This window comes from Spinacia oleracea, chromosome 2 (assembly GCF_020520425.1).
Source record: "Spinacia oleracea cultivar Varoflay chromosome 2, BTI_SOV_V1, whole genome shotgun sequence".
Lineage (NCBI taxonomy): Eukaryota > Viridiplantae > Streptophyta > Magnoliopsida > Caryophyllales > Amaranthaceae > Spinacia > Spinacia oleracea.
In genome coordinates, this window is record NC_079488.1 from 12,460,929 (window position 1) to 12,479,855 (window position 18,927).

The 18,927-nt window shown below is 35.2% G+C and overlaps 1 protein-coding gene and 2 long non-coding RNA genes across 4 annotated transcripts; 1 reads left to right on the top strand and 2 right to left on the bottom strand.

Annotated features, from left to right (window-relative positions):
* The first annotated feature begins 5,216 nt into the window (after nt 1-5,216).
* LOC110798204 (uncharacterized) lies at nt 5,217-8,673 on the top strand. Its single transcript, XR_008926937.1, has 4 exons — nt 5,217-5,569; nt 6,106-6,153; nt 7,990-8,091; nt 8,169-8,673. It is a non-coding gene; the product is annotated as an uncharacterized lncRNA (long non-coding RNA).
* On the bottom strand, nt 6,167-8,994 carry LOC130466786 (uncharacterized). 2 transcript variants are annotated; one of them, XR_008926938.1, is made up of 4 exons: nt 8,682-8,994; nt 7,898-8,077; nt 6,829-6,911; nt 6,167-6,405 (listed from the first exon to the last, which is right to left on the bottom strand). It is a non-coding gene; the product is annotated as an uncharacterized lncRNA (long non-coding RNA). The 2 variants fall into 2 exon arrangements; XR_008926939.1 differs by lacking the exon at nt 7,898-8,077.
* Nucleotides 8,995-13,296: 4,302 nt separating this feature from the next.
* Nucleotides 13,297-18,596, bottom strand: LOC110805191 (pro-cathepsin H). The gene is made up of 8 exons (XM_022010794.2): nt 18,230-18,596; nt 17,997-18,118; nt 16,797-16,912; nt 16,140-16,213; nt 15,800-16,064; nt 15,003-15,134; nt 14,623-14,758; nt 13,297-13,697 (listed from the first exon to the last, which is right to left on the bottom strand). The coding sequence occupies exons 1-8, from the start codon at nt 18,436-18,438 to the stop codon at nt 13,660-13,662; spliced, it is 1,092 nt and encodes a 363-aa protein (XP_021866486.1). The 5' UTR covers nt 18,439-18,596; the 3' UTR covers nt 13,297-13,659.
* Between the last annotated feature and the right edge of the window lie 331 nt (nt 18,597-18,927).

Below are 18,927 nucleotides of genomic sequence, written 5' to 3' on the forward strand. Positions count from 1 at the left end.
TCAGCAAAGTCTCGGCAACAACTAACGGCATGATAGAATAGCAACTTTCCATCTGGCTAATCAAGGGGATCAACCTTATGTCACCAAACTCACCATTGTTATTCGATAGCAAATAATGATTCAACAAGCAAAATACAAGGGCTCGAATATTCAATTTCTGTTCGGTCATATTCTTACTAGGCCTAAAGTGATGTTTTACAAGTTTTGCCAAGTTAACCTTATCATCTACAACAATTTCAGCAAACATGTTATCATCTAGTCCTAGGAAAACCCTTATGGTTGTTTTACCCTCTTCAATAGTGTCAGGGGTAACAGGAGTAGCATTAGTAGGATAACCAAGGATCGCAGCAAATTCATCGGGCAAAGGACATATTTCGTTGCCCCGAAAGGCAAAAACATGATGATCGGAGTCCTAAAAGCTTAGGGCAGCATGCAGAAAGTTATAATCAATATTAATTTGTTGTAAGCCTAAAAGTGCCTCTAAGTGGTATTCTTTTAACAAAGCTTTTTCTGTGGGAGTAAGGGCCCGTAGCCAACGCCTAACAGTCCGTTGGAGTGAGAAAGTAGGGATCGACATGGCAAAAGCAATGAATAATTAAAGCACAGCAAAAAGGAGAGAAAGAATTTGAGAGTGGTGGAAAATAGGGACGTATCTAGCCCCTATATATAGCTGAACGCACCCAATGACATCCTGATCCCATTCGGAAACGTGTTAGGAAATTCGAAAGTCAAATATCACCAGGAAAAGACTTTTAGCGCCCACGGCTGAGCGCCGAAATGTTTAACGCCTGGCCTTGGGCGCTGAAAATGCAGCCCAAGGCCCAGATTTCACAAAACACGGAACATGAAAGGACTTAAGACCGTGTTGCTAAACACGAGGCCCTATTGCAAGTAGGATCAAGCCCAAAGCACCTTTAGCTCCCAAATAAGCAAAAAAAATAAACATTAAAAACTTGGTCTAAACCTAGACTCGTCTCAGAAAATGCTTATGTACACTTTTCAAAAAACAAGTTAAATATCATGGTCATTCTTCGAAACACCAAAAATGTGTATCGTTAAGTCATTGGTTTTCCAAATAAAAAATGTTTGTCAGTCAAAGGATTAATCCGGGCCAAGCTAAAACCGGATGTCGCCTGAAAACTAAAGTCGCACTCCACGGCTTCTCTAAAGTAGCACACTACTATAAAAGGTCGCTCGCACATACGAGCATGACCCCAAACATGATTACAAGATGCGAAAAACAAACGACGAGCCCCAGTGCTTGGGGGGTCGCGAAAAATAGACTCCAACAAGGAGCGCACGATCAAAATCATATTCCCGGACTGCGCCATACACCATATCATGTTTGGATATCTCAAAAAAAAAAAAAAACAGGTTCGACCTCATCGAAAGGTCGTCATTGACACTTGTGCACGGTCCTCTGATCGAAGACCAAGTCGAGCCGTAAAGACTAGCTCAAAATCACGAAAGCAGACGGTCGCAAGACAAAGGTCCGTCTGAACACGTTGTCAGCCCACGTTCAGGTTACAACTAAATTCGAGCATCCCTCGAAAGAATTCGCTCTTGCAAGAATGAATAAAAAGAAATTCTCAAAAGAAATCACAAAGAACCAAAGAAATAGGAACTTGCCCATCTTCAGTCGGCAAGATCGCGTCACAAACCGCGCGAGTTCCCAAATCGAAAAAAACGAATTCAGGGACGTCCACCCTCAGCGGACAGGGCTCGCCCACCCTCAGCGGGCGGGGTCTGCGTCACTAGCCGCGCAGGTCCTCAGTTTTCGAAAAAAATAAAGTCTTCAAATTTAAAATAGGCTCGCCATCTTCAGCCGGCAGGGTTTACGTCACAAACCACGTAGGTCCTTATTTTAAAAAAGGCAAACAAACTTCAAAACAGATTCGTCCACTTCTATCGGACGGGGTGTCCACCCTTAGCAGACAGGCTCGCCGTCTTTAGCCGGCGGGGTCTACGTCACAAGCCGCGTAGGTCCTTATTTTCAAATTTCAAAACAGATTCGTCAACTTCTATCGGACGGGGTGTCCACCCTTAGCGGACAGGCTCGCCATCTTTAGCCGGCAGGGTCTGCGTCACAAGCCGCGCAAGTCCTTAGTCGCTGCAGCAATAACTTTTTCTGGTTTTCCCTTTTCCAAAAATTAAAAGGATTGGTTTTCCGTTTTTTCCAAAAAAGAGCGATGTGCTGGATTTTCCTTCGTTTTACGTCCCATAAAAACAAGGGGGTTTTCTCGTTTAGCTAGCCCTGAAAATGAGAATCTTTAAAAACATTCTTACCTCGTGGTTGGGCTTGGCCAGGCCCAATTACACTTTATAGCTTTGATTTCGAAAATATCTGTAGCTACTCCCAATGACAAAGTGAGGAGTTTCTACGCCTCTTTAGATACTTCCAATGACAAAGTGAGGGAGTATTCTATACTATCCGTTGACTAATCCCAATGACACGTGAGGGATATGTCGACGTTTCAAGTGATGACCCTTAAGTCAAATGTTATCACTCGGGGGCTCGTGAGACCCTCGCAAAACAGGTCACATACACCATGGCTTGTGTGACGCACTCCGTCTAGTACTTTGACCATCGTCTTACTCCAAGACTCAGTCAAAGTGGGGGCTAACTGTAGACACCTACTTTTGTCCCCATTCCCGAAAGGGAAAGGTTCGATGATGAAAGCATAAATCTCCACTTGACGACGCATCTCCTATAAAATAAACGAATCTCAATTCCCCTTTTTATTTCACCCGAAACCTGATATTTATAGAAAACTGCTATTTATGGAAACCTGCTAAAAATAGTAACTGCCGTAAAAGGTAGCTTCTAAAAGTGGCAAATCATAAAGGATAGAAACCTGTCAGAATTAGGTGTTGCATTCCAACATAAATCCTAAATGAGATAGAAAACTGCGAGAATCCTATTCCTAATATGAATCGGAAATAAGAGTTACGTATTAATTAAAATCCTAACGAGCCTAGAGTTCGTAACGGGCCCAGACGCATCCCGTCGCAAGGTTAATACGCACTAAAAGACTCGATTAAGTCTCAAACTCTACGGATTTCAGGAATCCGAATCTGACTAAGAAAACAGCCCAGACCCTATTTTCAACGCCTGGCTCTGGGCGCCGAAATCTTCGGCGCCCAGGCCTGGGCGCTGAAAATACCTGGGTACGTGTTTTTTCCTAATTCTTTATGGATTAGAACTCTGCAATTCTATCTTTCCACGAACTCTTCCCTATAAATACAGCCCTAAATTCGACGTGAAAAGAAAACACACACAACACACACAATTCATATTCTGAGTATTGACTCCAACCCTTAGCCTAAGCCTCACGCTGCGAAACTGTTCACGCGTTCTGTCGCAATCGATCCATAAATCGAACAGAACGTATCCTGTCCCATAATTGAGATTCGTTAAATAAAAAGGAGAAATAGCAAAGTCAAAGTGGTTAGTTTTCTGAGAACCGTGACGCACCTCTCAAGGGTGCGTCGTAATGTGTCCCTTTTCGATGATTTAACTGATTTCCTCGCCCTTTTTATGAACTGTTAAACTAACTAAATCTGATTGTTCTATCACGCCTAACAAATATAATATTTTCGGGAAATTGGATTATCATGCTAGGTCCCTTAATACTACTTAAATCAGATGATCACGATCGATCTAGTATTATATGTTGCATATTGCTAAAATCAACTCAGATTAGTTTAATAGTTAACGCATGTCCCTTCAATTATTTATGCTGAGCTAGTATGGATATCCTGCCTCTGGAGTTATCGACGAGCGAAGTACTCCTCTCGGTAGTTACAGTCCCCCGAACCCTCAATCTCTACCTTGCGGGTGTATGTTGAGAGATCCCCACACCAGGGATCACAAGGGAACCTACGGCCGTCGTGGTCAAACATAATTGCACTCCCTTTATGTCACGATAACCGGGTTTTGTCAATTTTTCTCATTGTCGTTAAAAACTGAATGGCGACTCCTATATTACTAGTCAATTGGGTGTATACTCACAGGAAATCCAATTACACTTGATTGAATAAAAGAATCGTCACACCCACGAGGGACGAGGTCACGCATTAGCCTCGTGCTTTTTCGACCCCCTCACAGGGTGGTATAATTTATGTAACTTATGCTGTCACTTGGGTGCATGAGAATGAAGAAGAAGTCACCTACATGTCTGACAGACAGAAGTTACACCTCTTCCCCTAATTTTTTCTTGTTTTCAATATTAAATCATAATTGCTAACGCATCAAGTCCAGCAAGTTGTGGTCTCGTGGGTGACCAGTGTGGTTTCATCAATTTAATCGTAAGCAAATGTTCAAAACAATTTAGAGGACTTTGTATGCCATGATTATCACTCCAAATGGGCATTGTCTAATTAGAGTTTATTTCATTAGCTTATCAATAATTGTTCCTAACTTCAATACATTTATTTAATTTATAGTAAAATTTATGCCATGCTTATAAAATTTACTTACTCTATTCTTATTTATATGACACAATTGGGGTTTTGAAACTATTCACACAAGTTCCTTTGATTTCAATTTGTGATTTATACTTAAGAAAAAACATAGTCATGTGGGATCTTGTTTGATTCGTCTCAATAAATATTTTTTAAATATCAACTTTTTATAATTTTTTCTTATCCATAATTGAAGATATTAATGTTTGAAGTCGTGCATTGGCAAACGTGACTAAATAATTGTGTCATATAAGAGCATCTTCAATGTTTGTAGCTAAGGACTTGCTTGCAATTTTTAGAAATTCTAAGCTACTAGCTCGACCATTGGAGTTGAAATGATCAAATAGCTTGGCTAAGCAAATTAGCTTAAATAAGCTAATTTGCTTGAAAAAACTTGGCCAATGAAATAATATTAACTTAAATTAAATTTAAATATTGATTGACAAATATGACGACATTTAATATCAAGCTAGTAGTTAACCATTAGTGTACTAACTAGCGAGAAAGGGAATTAGCTTGAAATATTATGTGGCATGACAAGCTAATTTAGAAATTAGCTCACCGTTGGAGATGCTCTAAATAAAAACAGAGGAAGTATGTTTTTGGTTGACTTTTAAAATTTTATGTGAAAGAGAAATATTTTTACAGTATCTCTATTATATAAGCCAGCTCCTGAGGGCTTTTAAGTAAATTAACTTTTCATGTCCCCCAAGAAATTTAAAATAACACCCTTCACACTTTCACCCAGCTACAAGTACGTTGTATAAACAGATTTTGTAATTTTGAAAACTGAGCTACATCCCTCTAATCTCTCGCCCAAATCAGGAAAGGGATTTTTTAAAAATCCCTATAATCTCTCCCTTTAACCTCTCAGCTCACGTCATTAAAGAAAAATAACCAAATAAAATTACAAATTGATTACAGTTTCCAAAACAAAATCCCTACAATCTCTCACCTCTCACGTCAGGGAAAAAAATCAAACAAAATTATAAATTGATTACATTTTCTAAAACTACTAATTATCTTTTTCTCATTCATCAAATCATTGTAAACTGAGTTCCATTAGAGAGTTCGTTGATAGCAAGCTCCACCACCGCCAATACAGGTAAGTACACTCTTCTCATTGATTCATGCACAAAATAAAAACAAAATTTTGTGTTCATGGAAATATTCGACTGAAAAATACATGACTTGCATCGATTTGTAATTTTATAGAGAAAACGGGTCATTGCAACCTAATTGATTATTCATTATTTTTTTTGCAGATGAAATTTGTTATTGCAATGAAATTGATTATTAATTAATTTTTAATTATTCATGAAATGTGAAATAAATAATGGTTTTGCAGATTTTAAGTTCGGTTTTTAATTAATTATTTCAGATTTTTATTCATGCTTTTAGCTTTTTCTTAACAACATCTGATTAAATGTCCATATCACTCAAACAAAATTATAAATTGATTACAAAATTTATAAATTGATTACCAACATCTGATTAAATGTCCACATCTGTCAAACCAATTTATAAATTTATGATATTGTTTATAATCAATTTACCAATTTTCAGAGTGCTTAATTTAATTTGACAGATTATAATTTGATTAAAATCATGAAAATCTGAAATAAATAATGGTTTTTGCAGGTTTTACGATTTGAAGTTCACCACGCATACAATTACCAATGACACAAGGTATATTCCCCATCAATCTCTTAAACAAAAAATAAATAGTAATATGCATGCTTCTGTTGATTTTAATTAGTTATTACAGATTTTACATCATGCTTTTCTTTAAATAAGATGTTGTATGATTTTAATCTCTAATTTCAGATTCTATTAGTTTATAAAAGAAAGAGAGAAAAAAACCCACCTTTTTTTATCGTCAACAGTTGCAACAACAGAGTCCATCCGTCCCAATATGATCGAAACCCAAAATTCGATTTCCTGGAAATGCATATACAATAACCCAGAAAACCCACACAAAATTAACCCAAAAAAAAGTTACATTAAAAAGTATACGCAGACACCAATAAACCCTTTTATTATTGTAATTACCCTATTGAATGCCAATTGAGAAAAATCACCAAAATAAACAAAGGAAAATAAATTAAGGTTTCAAGAGGGATTCACCAAACTAAATGAAGGTTTCAAGAGGAAAACATGGGTTTCAAGTTAATTGTTACACTCAACAGCAACCAAGATTAGCTTAGATAAATGAATTATCTAAAACTCCACTCTTGGCCTTTATTTACCGGAATAGAGATAAATAGAGTAAACGAGAAGATTGAATTATCACACCTCACAGTCCTTGGCCTTTATTTACCGGAATAGAGATAAATAGAGTAAACGAGAAGGCCTTATCCTTACCCTTTTATGCGAGCCTTCAACCCAATATTTGTTAGGATGTAGGTCTCAATTTACCGGCTTTTGTGACATATTACATCAGTGTCCTGAAAACATCAAACACGAAAATATTAGAACCAGAAACTTCTCAAAGCAATAGCCAATGCAAATCAATTTTATCCATTTACGGAGACAACTTGCTTTCTAACAAACTACAAATCAAATTGTAGAGTACTTGGAGAGCTCACTAATAGAAACCATAAGCTCCAAGAGTTTACAACAATATCTCATCGTATTTCCACTAAAAAAATGAGTTATTGTAACAATTAACACATAAATAAATAAGACATTAATATCCACATTCCTTCTAATTAATTAAACAAAATTTATACCCAATGTCAGAAACTCCTGCAACACAGTGCCTGCTAAAGCTTCTTTTGTTTATCATACATACATACAAATACAAAGACATGAGCAAGAAACAATTGAAAAAAATTAAGCAAACCCATAATTCTTTCTGATAACTTATACACCCCTTAACCTTTAACAACTTCCATTGACAAAAACAACACTCCGTACATCATAATTGGAAAAAATCCTCAATTACATTCAAGAGTTAAGTTCGTCTTAGGCGGCTGAGAACTACACAATTGGAAAATGCAGTCTTGATCAACCAACATTCACTCACGCGCACACAAAAATTGAATGAGTTGATTTATTCTTCATCATTCTTTCTCCTTAAAACCCATAATTTTAAGCAAACCCATAATTATGAAAAAATTAGTGTCTATTCTGACAAAAAGAACGGAACTTTTAGAAGACCGAAACTTAAACAGTTTTGATTTACACAAGCTAGCTATAAGTCTATATCCAATAATATTTTTTTTTTTCAAAACTTATGATTACTTAAACTTATGAGAAGCCCCATGACATGGTGATTCAAGGTGCTACGTTAATTGTATTACATCCTATCCTGCTCGCTGTCCACCCAGCTAACATTTATAACTCTTAAAGCATGTCAATTATATAACAGAAAGATGAATCCTTATGAACACTAAGCCGGTAGTCAAGTATAAGAAAAATTGTGTGTTACCGTGCGATTGCAACTCTCTTTTATGCTGATTATATAGTCTTTTGAACAGATGTTCCACAATATTGATCTCTAACATCACATGTTCATTTCAGTTTCATCCCGGGAAGAATGTTGGAATTGGCAAGGACCATACAATCTTTGCTCTAATTGATGGATTAGTGAAATTTGAGAAGTATGGTCCTGACAAGAAAAAGGTTAGTTCTTAGCAAATTTTTTGGGTATGATTTAATCATTTAAAACATTCACACAATTGACATCAAAGTTATGCCAGGTGAGTGTTTATCCACGAGAAATATAGCCTGAAAACCCCAACAGCTACAAAGCAAGAAGAGAAGGATATTCTTTTCAATCACACCTAATCCTGGCATCTAATGCCACTGATAATGCTGATGAAAGTGTAATCTGCTGATAACCAAGTTTTTTTTAAAAGATTTGCATTCTACTTCCCTCTTTTTGGCTTGGTTTTCCATCTATCTTTTGTAACTAAGTTTTTCACCTCCTTTAAAGTTTACTTCCAAAGTCTATGTAGATCATTTGCACCAAAAGCGAATCTGTACTATTTGTGATATATAGCTAGCTAAAATTAGTGAAATCAATCCTTAAACTAAACCCTAAATAACCAACAATTTTCACAAACCAGTAATTTTCACAAACCAGTAATTTTCTTAAACAAACCCTATGAAAACCCAATAATTTTACCAAACACTTAAAGATAATGAGTATACACCATGAAACAATCGAAAAAAAAAACATATAAAATCAAATGCAAAGTATTTCTGCTCACCATATCTGCTAAAGCGTGCGAGATCCAAGGGTTTCTAATCGCCATTTTTTGTTCCTCATTAGTTGATTGAACTTGATAAAACCCAGAATTAATTAAATTACTTTTGTGAGTTTTCTCCAAATTTGGAAAATTAAGGTTGATTTTTTCTGTGGTTTCCAACAAATCGAGAAAATATGAAGTGAAAGAGAAGAGGGAAAGGTGGGAGACGATCCAGAAGTTGATCCAGAAATTGAGAGAGGGAAAAGAGAGAGACGATCCAGAAAATGGATCCAGGAAATGAGAGAGAAAGGAGATAGACGATAGGAGATAAAGAGATGAGAAAGAGAAGGACAAACGGGAGATAAGAAAGAGGGATCCAGAAAGAACCATTTGTGAATAAAAGGTATTTGAAAAAAAAAATCCAATTAATTATATTCAATTTAAAATAAATTAAAGTTATTTCTTTTGGGGACAAACATAATAAGAAAATCTCTAATCATTCTACATTAATTTAAAGCCTTTTAAATAAAATCTATTTTAATTTAAATAAATCTTAAAATAATAATTTTAAAAAATTAAGTTACGAAAAAATTTAATTATCCATTTCCAATTTATCATCGTTTTTTTTAAAATTTATGAGTTTGTTACTGATTTAGAAAAAAAGATATTGAAAGTAGAAAATGTAGGGTATCAAAATAAAATATTTAATTTATTAAAGAATTAAAAATTTCGTTTTAGCGGAAAAGAAAAACAAAAGGCATCAAAATAAAATATTTAATTTATTACATAATGAAAACTTTCGTTTTAGCGGAAACGAAAAACAAAAGGAATCAAAATAAAATATTCATTTTATTTTATATTTTAAATTAAAGCTTCCGTTTTAATGGAAAAGAAAATACTTGATTTTAATCTAAATAAAACCATAAAATAATCTTTTTAAAACAAATTAATTAGTGACTAAGTTACATTATCTACTCTCCAATATAAGTCGTACAAAATTGTGGTGTTTAATTTACGAGTTTGTTACTGATTTTGATAGGGATATTATGATAGAGTCAGTAATTGGTCAATTGAGTTATATCAAAGACTAGTCTTATATGCACGCGATGCGTGCGGGTATTTAAAAACTAAATATTGTATTAGTATTATTACATTTAATTACCTAAAAAATTAATAGGTAAGAAAAAACATTTCGGGATTTTAATACTATTTTAGAATGTCCAGGATATATAATCTCTATTGATAAGACAGCAAAGTATATCCCAAGAAGCAGCACCAGATGCAACTTCTGGAAAGTCACTTATCCATACAGGGATCATGGCATAAGAGGCCACAATCCAACCAATCGAGTAAGCAATCTCAAGTTTGCACAACGCACTTGCAAGCTGAGCGAGTTGTTCTTTTATGCCACCACCAGATTGTTTTTTTGGAAGGTTAAGAGATCTCTCTTTGACCGTGATAGTTATCAAGAGATGGATTATTAGGATTACACCATAAGTTAGGAACATACATTGAGGGCTGAACTTTACAATGGAAACCCCTCCTACTAAATTCCCAAGTACTTCCCCCCCAACTGAAGTAGCCATCAAAACAAATGACTGAAGCTCCCCCGAGGAAGATGATTGCTCTTTCTTTAAATAAGTAGGTTGTTTACTAATCTCGGCCACCATAGAATCATTAGCAACCTCAGCTATAGAGGCACCTACGTTGCTCAGAAGAAGATAGAAAGTTATGGTGATGATTGAGATGCCTGACGAATAGAATATTGCCACTACTAACCATGCAAGAATCTGCAGAATAGCTGCATCCAAAAACGTAAACAGTTAACAAATTTATAATGCAGTATTACAGCAGGGATTATAAACCAAACGAATGATGAAATCAGTGTCGCCGTTCAAAATACTGTAACAATCAATTACAAAATAAAACCACAAACACAACAGCCAACTAAAATGATCAGTGTTTCTTTAAAGAAGAACTTGTGGCAAGCCAGGACTTTAAACAGGATTTCTAACCTTAAAATCTGAGCTGGAATTAATGCAACAAAACAATGAATAAAAATCAAACAGATCTGATTTTTCAATAAGGATGAAAAACAAAAGGAACGGAAAAAACACCCTAAATAAAATCCATTAGCTAAATACAAACTGGTTAATCCACATCAAAAGGTCCAATAACAAAAAATGAATGACCTGAAACCCTGCATTTCTACTCGGTCCCTATGATCAAACAAAGCAGCAGAATTAAAATTAGGTTATTGATTCACTATGATCAACAATTACGAAAAAAAAGTCCAATAGCAGAAACAACAACAATAATAACAACAATAACAAAAACAACAGCACCAGCAGAGCAACAATGTCAAAGAGACGGTCTACAGCAGAGCCTCAACCAAGATTCACTATTGTTTGAGAAATAATGAAACCAAGATTAAAAAAAAAGACAAATCATTGGCATTGAGAAATTGACAATACTATAGACAATTACCATCTAAGAGAATTTAAATAATTAAAGAGGACAACTTAAACTTACCAACACAACGGGCAGGTTGAACCAGAATTGTTGGCTTTCTTACAGAGTGAGCAGAGTGCAGACAGAAGCAGAAGCAGCAGTAGCATCTGTTCTTTAATAGCAGAGTGAGCGACATCAGTTTGTGAAATAATGAAACCAAAATAATATATGCAATTTTAAGCTCAATTTATCAACAACTTAATGAAAAGAAAGACCCAATTCCCAAAATCGATCTTAGTGCAAAGATCAAATTTTTGACAAATAAGAAATACCCAATTTCTAGAATTGGGCATTATGCACATTCAGCTGTTGTATAGCAAATTTCTAAAATCGCCCAATTTCTAAAATCACCCTATTGTATAATAAAATAAGTTCATAAAATCAGAAATAAAAAGTCAAAAAATGAAATCATTCAACTCAGATTAAAAGGTCATACGTGTAAAGAGCGAGAGCTCTCTGAATAACATAAACGGCGATGTTGTATTTAGTCTTCAACCTTCGATCATCGCAATCTTGATGCGTGATAGATCTCCATTCAATTACTGCAAAAACAAAAACCCGGATAGAGTGGATCAAAACAATTGAAGTATCAAATGGAGTTTCACTCAAATTCATATAAATATTTTAGGATTGAAGAAATCAAAATACCTGCTCGAATTGAGAATAATTTGCAAAGATTAATCTCTTTAGTGAAGAAGATCGAAGGAGATGATGAAGAGAAAATCGAAAAAAGGATGAAGAAGATCTAAGGCATTCGTAGAGGAAGAAGATCGAAGAGGATTTGAGGAAGAAGATTGAAGAAGATCCGTGGAGGAAGAAGATCGAAGGAGAAAACGGGAGGAAGGAGAGAGAAAACGGGAGTGCAAGAAGGGTTAGGTTAGTTTAGCGCAGAGGGTACATTAGTCTTTTTGATTGGGGACACGAAAAGTGTTATTACGAAATTAACCTCACCTGTTCCTTTATATAATAGAGATAATGTCGGTTATTATGACCCACTGCAGTATCCGCTACTGTTTCCTTATGGTTCTTACGGCGGGATTTAAACAGAAGTTCGACTGGTAAAACGTTGACATGCCGAGAATTCTATGCATACACATTTCAGGTGCATATTTCTAATAACTATTTTTGTCCGTCTTATCCTTAAAATCTTATACTTATATCTTTCTGACCAAAACAAGTATTTTGTGTTATTGACGCGACAACATCTTGATTATCTAACCTTGACGGGCAGTTGTCTACTCCAACAATTTGTTGTCGATAACTGTGTCAAAAGGCAAGCGAATAACTTGAGGTGAATTGCACTCAACCAAGATAAGATACGTGCTGATTTATACAAGGGTTTAGAGAATTCTTTAAATGTTGGAGAGCATAACTGAGATTCTGATTTTTCGTTGAGATATGTTAGTTGTAACAAAATAATTTTAACTTTAATTCATACTTTCACACGCATCGCGTGCATATAAAACTAGGATTTGATAATGTTGTGTATGTTTTTTATATTGTGCTAATATTTTTTTTTCAAAACTTTTCAACCATGCGTTTGTAATAAAATCTTCCAATAGGTATTAAACTATTGGTTAAAAATACTTTTCTGAAAAAAATATAGAGATAGTTATTCTACGATAATAAAAATTGATTTATTAAGTTGGTTTACATGCATTCTAAAATTCACGCGCGCATCGCGTGCATAAAATACTAGTACTACATACTCAATCAATTAAGAGTACATTTTAAATGCTCCACTTTGATCAGCGCACATATGAATGCATCATTTCACCGGCCATTAGTTATATTTAATTTTCTTTTTCTAAAAAGTAATAAAAGTTGATGTTGTGAAAATATGCATCGAGTCTAATACTCTAATCCAAGAACATTTTATGTAAAACTATTTTGATTTTCATGTACAAGATATTAGTATATGAATACTCCCTCCGTATTCTTTAGGGTCCGATCCGGGTTTGAACTGGTGAACACCCCTACTCTCACCTACCAAATAAAATAATGGAGACATATACCCTCGTAATAAAGAAGTTTGATTCATTTTTCTTATGGTGTGTGAAAAAAAGTGTGTAAAAAATATATAGAAACGGAGAAAGTAGCGAGTAACAAAAATAATGAACACAAATTATTTCAACTTTTAATACTTTATTGCCAAGTACCCGTATCAAATGATCAACTCTGAACAGATACAACGTAAGTTCTATTTGGGAGTCTCCAATTTGGTACATCCCAAAAGTCTATATCAGTTTTTCGGAGAGTTCTTGGTAATCATACATTAGAAAATTACCTGAAACAATTTTATACATCAAACTACAGTTGCTGAATGGGGAAATAGAACTTTGCATAATGGAGTATCATCAAACTTTGCATAAGCAATCTGGCTTTGGATCTGGCTCTGGCTATGTCCTTACACTTTGATGCCGAAAGAGTGTAAACAGTATAGAAAAATCATTCTTCATAATACATGGTGCTCTGCATTGAAAGAGTTTTATGCTACGATGGGATATGATGCACAAGTAGCAACACCTGCATCAAGTATTAATGTTAATCACTTAATCAGCAACTCAATATAAATTAGAGGGAATTTAGAGGGAAGGAGAGGGGAGGGAGAGTGGCATATTTATTTCCATACGGGCCTTGTTCTCACCTAATTTGGTTCGATTTTTCTAGTTTTTGGTTTGGATCTAGTCTGGTTGAATTTTTATTTTTTTCTGTGATTGTTTTTTTTGCTCTTTCTGGTATGATCTGGTCTGATTTTTCTAGTCTAATCTAATAAGAAATACGAATAAGGTGAAGAGAACAGAGGTATATATAAAAATGGGGGAAAGGGAAACGAGTGATCTATATTCATTCCCCTTTAATCTGGTCTGATTTTCCTAGTTTTTTGTCTGGTCTGATTTGGTCTGGTCTAAATGTTTTTTGTGAGTGTTTTTTTAACTTTTCTGGTCTGATCTGGTCTAATCTAATAAGCAATAAGAATAAGGTAAAGAGAACAAAGGTATATATAAAAATGGAGGGAAGGCAACTAGGCAAGGGAATACGAGCGATCTATATTCCTTCCCCTTCAATAAACCAAATCCTTCCACTCTTGTAAAGATTTGGGAAGAAAGTGTAAGAATGCTCCTTTCCTCTCTTTCCCTAGCCTCTCCGTTCCTCCAAAAATGGATACAACATTTAGGAAGGGAAGGAGTTTATTTCCATATTCCTTCCAAAAATTTTCAATTTTAAACATTTTGGAGGGAATAAAGGGAAATTTCCTTAACTTTTCGCGTTTCATATCCAAACAACGAAAAACCAATCCCTCACTCTTCCTCCGTTCTCCTTCCCACTAATTTCCTATACCCAAACACAAGATGTACAACAGAAACCGTCCTTGATATGAGCAAAAGTTTAATAAATTCATGAATATTGTTGCATTATAAGCCATGGTTCCATTAGCTATTGAACTTACCACACATGTTTTTGCCCATCTCCATCTTAAAGTATCCATTGTCACCCCAATCCTCTCCCCATGAGTTCTTGATAAGCCAGTATGGGACTCCATTTTCTATCCCGTATCCAACAGCAAGAACAGCGTGGTTCACATCCTGCCAAGAAAACAAGCACGGATTATTTAGATATCATGGCAAAAATGTAATACAAAGCATCAGGTATATTCATGCCTCCAAAAAGTTGCGAAATTTAATGTAACATATGGATTGGGAATTCTAGGACAATCTGTTCTTTCCTGGTTTCTTTCTTTGTTACATTCTGTTTTCTAACGATTTCCAACTTTCTAGAATATCTTTTTTGTTTCCGTTAACAAAGTTATGCATTGATCTGAAAACTCACCATTGGAGCACTACCACATGTTGTGCTGGTGTAAACACCTTCCTTATATAACTTGAATCCATCAACAACCTCAAATGCCACACTTACAGGACGGACGAATGCCACAGCATCCTTGAGTTCTTCTTCAGCTCCCTACACTCATGCCAAGAAGTTAGTGAAACAATGCCCAACTTTTTATATTTTGCAGTTGGAGAGTTTGAATGCAGCTACCAGTATCAATTACAGAATCACAAATACATAATCCAAGTATTAAACATGCCAATTTTCATAGCCCATGGTGCAAAATTTTGCACACATGTGCAGAGATAAAGCCTAGTATGTGTCTTTCCTGTCACCTTATTTCCTAATTCTCATGGAATTTTCAACTCAAAACCATTTGGACCATTTGTGAGCATACTCAGATAGCTTGCTTTCACTTTTTCTTATACTTTCAGGTTCTACTAGTATGTGATGTGGTTCAATGTATTGACAAGCCGAGCTGAAAAATCAAAGTGTCAGTTAAGAATTCATGATCATATTATTGAGAATCCCATAATAATATGAAGAGTTCCAGTAAGATGGATCACCACATCATATTATAGAAAGTATAGGCATCAGACATTAGCGCTCAGGCAGTCAACACTATAACGCGGTAGTAAGCTAATGAAACGAGCAAAAATTAAAAATATCACCTCTGCTGAATTCTACTTCAACCCTCCAAGACAATATAAACGGAATTGGTATTTGTAATGGCAATCAATATTCAATAATGATAATGCCACAACTCTCACAGGGACAGAAGATCTTTTATGACTTACGAGGGAGATATTGACAGAGCCATGGACTTGAACACCAACATTCTGAGCTGAGAATTTACATTCACCATCCTTTCCTGTGTATGGATAAGCCTCTTCAGTATCCAGACCCCCGTTGTACTTGACATATTCAAAAGCCTGTGATGGCAAACCGCCATTGCAACCAAAATTGTTAAATGTGCCAGCACAATCGACAAGCTGTTGTTCAGACAAAGAGATGTTCTTCCCAAAGGCCTGTGCATAAGCTGCTTCCAAAGCTCCGGTTGTACTGCGGACAATAAAAAAAAATTATTACAAGTTATGAATATCCTACAAAAACATAGATGTATAGAGATCAGCTGACCTGAAAGTCCAGCAAGATCCACAATGGCCTTGGTTCTTGACTGGGCTAACAATACCCTCAGCTCTCCAGTCTTTCTGCAAATGTCACAAGGGATTGATACTAGCATGAGATTCTAATGCATATCAATTTCCATAACAACCTCAGACCAGAGAATCCTGTCTGTGTAGTTATTACTCCATACAAACGTAAAATACTATTTCTACTATTGAAACACTCCTACGGCCCGTTTGGTAGCCGGCCACAAATGCTGTCAATAGGAATGAATTTGTGTGTAAATTTGTAAGGAAAATCAATATCCATTCTCATGGTAATACTAGTTCACTCAATATTCTCTTTTTTCCTTTATAATTACCATCACCATTTGAGGAGTGGTATTAAGTGGGAATGAAAATTTATTAAGAAATGCACCAAGTTTGTGACAAAATTTCATTACCATGGACATCGTGATGTTATTTTCTTGCCAAATAACACTTAGATTTCTCATTCCTACCAAACGGGACACTAGGGGATACACCAATAGTACACGAACTTTGTGAGAGGTGTTAGGATACTGATTTAAGTCCATGACCTATGCTACATTGGTAATTACAGAAATGAAAACGTAGAATTAAGTAGCTTTCTTGTTTGAAAATAAAGGGGTTTTCAATAAGAGTATACCTCTGCAGGAGCGACAGCATGAGACAACTTGTGACTACCCTTGAAGGTGGCAGAGCAGTTTTGAGCTGCTCCCAATCTGTGCCTTCGGAACTCTTCCTCTGTCCAATCGGCATATTCTATAGGTCACAAACAATGAAATGTTAGACAGTACTTCATCAACCATAATAACTGATTAACCAAAGTCGGAATAAAACAATTTAAAGGACTCTTTCGCATGGAGAAGCTTTTACGGAGTAACAATTCTCAAGATCAGACAAATATTTCCATACCCCTGATCAACTTAAATTCAAGGGATATTCCAAAATCTAGCGCCTTATAATGTAAAGGCTCTGAAAGTGAACTTATATTTAGCGTTAAATTGAACGCATTAACGAACTGAACTTATTCGACCAGAGCTTGCCTGAACCAAACTTTAATTTTGAACAAAGAAGTCCAAAAAAAAAAAAGGGCCTAAAATTTCTAGAATTCATCTTGATCATTAATTGGCATTCTTTATAAAGTTGATTTCTAGCGCATTTTTCCCTTTACGATTATGATAGTAGTAAGGCTCAATTCTATTCAACAAATTATATTATCTGAACTTATATGAACTGGAAAAACTTTTTGTCAAAATAAGCTTATTTGTGTGTGAAAATGCATGAAAATTGCATCAATTCTGCGAACATGAGCCAAAATAAATGGAGGTGATTCTTCCACAGAATAATTTCACTTCCCGGAAATCATCATTTTCTCAAAGGTGATTTTGTTGGAAGAAATAAATTTTTCATTGGAAGAATCATTTTATCTCAATAAATGGCTCTAATCTGAACTTATCGACTCTCATCAGTCATCAGTAATTCAATACCTATATTTCTATAAAGTATAAACTTAATTTACCCGAGTATTTCAGATAAGTTCATATTTCTATAAAGTATAAACTTAATTTACTCTGAGTATTTCAGATAAGTTCATATTTCTACAAATTATAAACTTAATTTACTCCGATTATTTAGGATAAGTTCAGATAAACCAACTTTAAGTCAACAAAGGGCTCAATCATATCGTTTCACTAAGAAAACAGAAACATACATAGAAAATAAACATAACAAAATAATCCAGATTACATTAAACATCTATTCCATGAATAATCCATCACAAAAAAATTAGAAAATAAACATAACAAATACAAAAAAAAAAAAAAAGATTGATAGTCAAACATACGATTAACATGGAGTTTATAAGATAGCCCCTTCTTGTTAGTCGATTGAATCAACTCCAAATTCTCCCGATAAATATCAAATCTCGTCAATATCTCATGAGCTGTCTCATACTTCTTTCCATGCCTAAAAATCAAAATTAAAATCAAAATATAAATCAGTAAAAAGCTGCTACTTCAATTACAATCAGTCTGATCACAATCAAAACAATAAATCAAGAGAGAGAAAGAACAGAACCTGTGGATGAATCGAGCGAAGGAAAGAGCATGACGAGTGTTACCAAGGAGAGAGAAAACAGAAGATTCAATGGCTTGTAGACCGTCTGATGCTAATCTGATTGGATTATCATCGGTGAAGGTGGATGATAAGGATGTGGTTGCGAAACAGGAGATTAGAGCTGCTGCTACTAGTAGGAGGAGAGAGAGTGATGAAGTAGGAGCAGCCATTGTTGTTCTTGTTGTTGTTTGCGGGGAAGGAAATGAGATTGGCGTGCGGTGATTATATATGTGCGGGAGTTGGAGTTGCGTGGGAAGATGATTAAACGGCTGAAAATAATAGGGATTTTTTTCAATCGTTTTTTTTTTTTTGGTATATTGCAAAAATAATAGGGATTTCTTATAATCTGTTCGTGTACATATATATCGGGTAACTTTTATCCAATTTCTTCTTTTATTTTTTTTTATTGTTTCTTTATTTTTTTAACTTTAGACATGTTTTTATTATTCCCTTATTTTCAGAACACTTGCAATAGATCGGCTTTTGCGCTTTTCATATATTAACTTTGACCAAAATTTCTTACTAATATACAAGAATCAAACTTTTTCATGTAATGTGTTGTTGGATTAGTTTAAAGGTATACTTTTTGTTTCGGGGTTGAAACGATGGTAGGAGCGTCCTTGATATCCTGAGTTCCGGTCTCGTACGGTGCCTGCAAG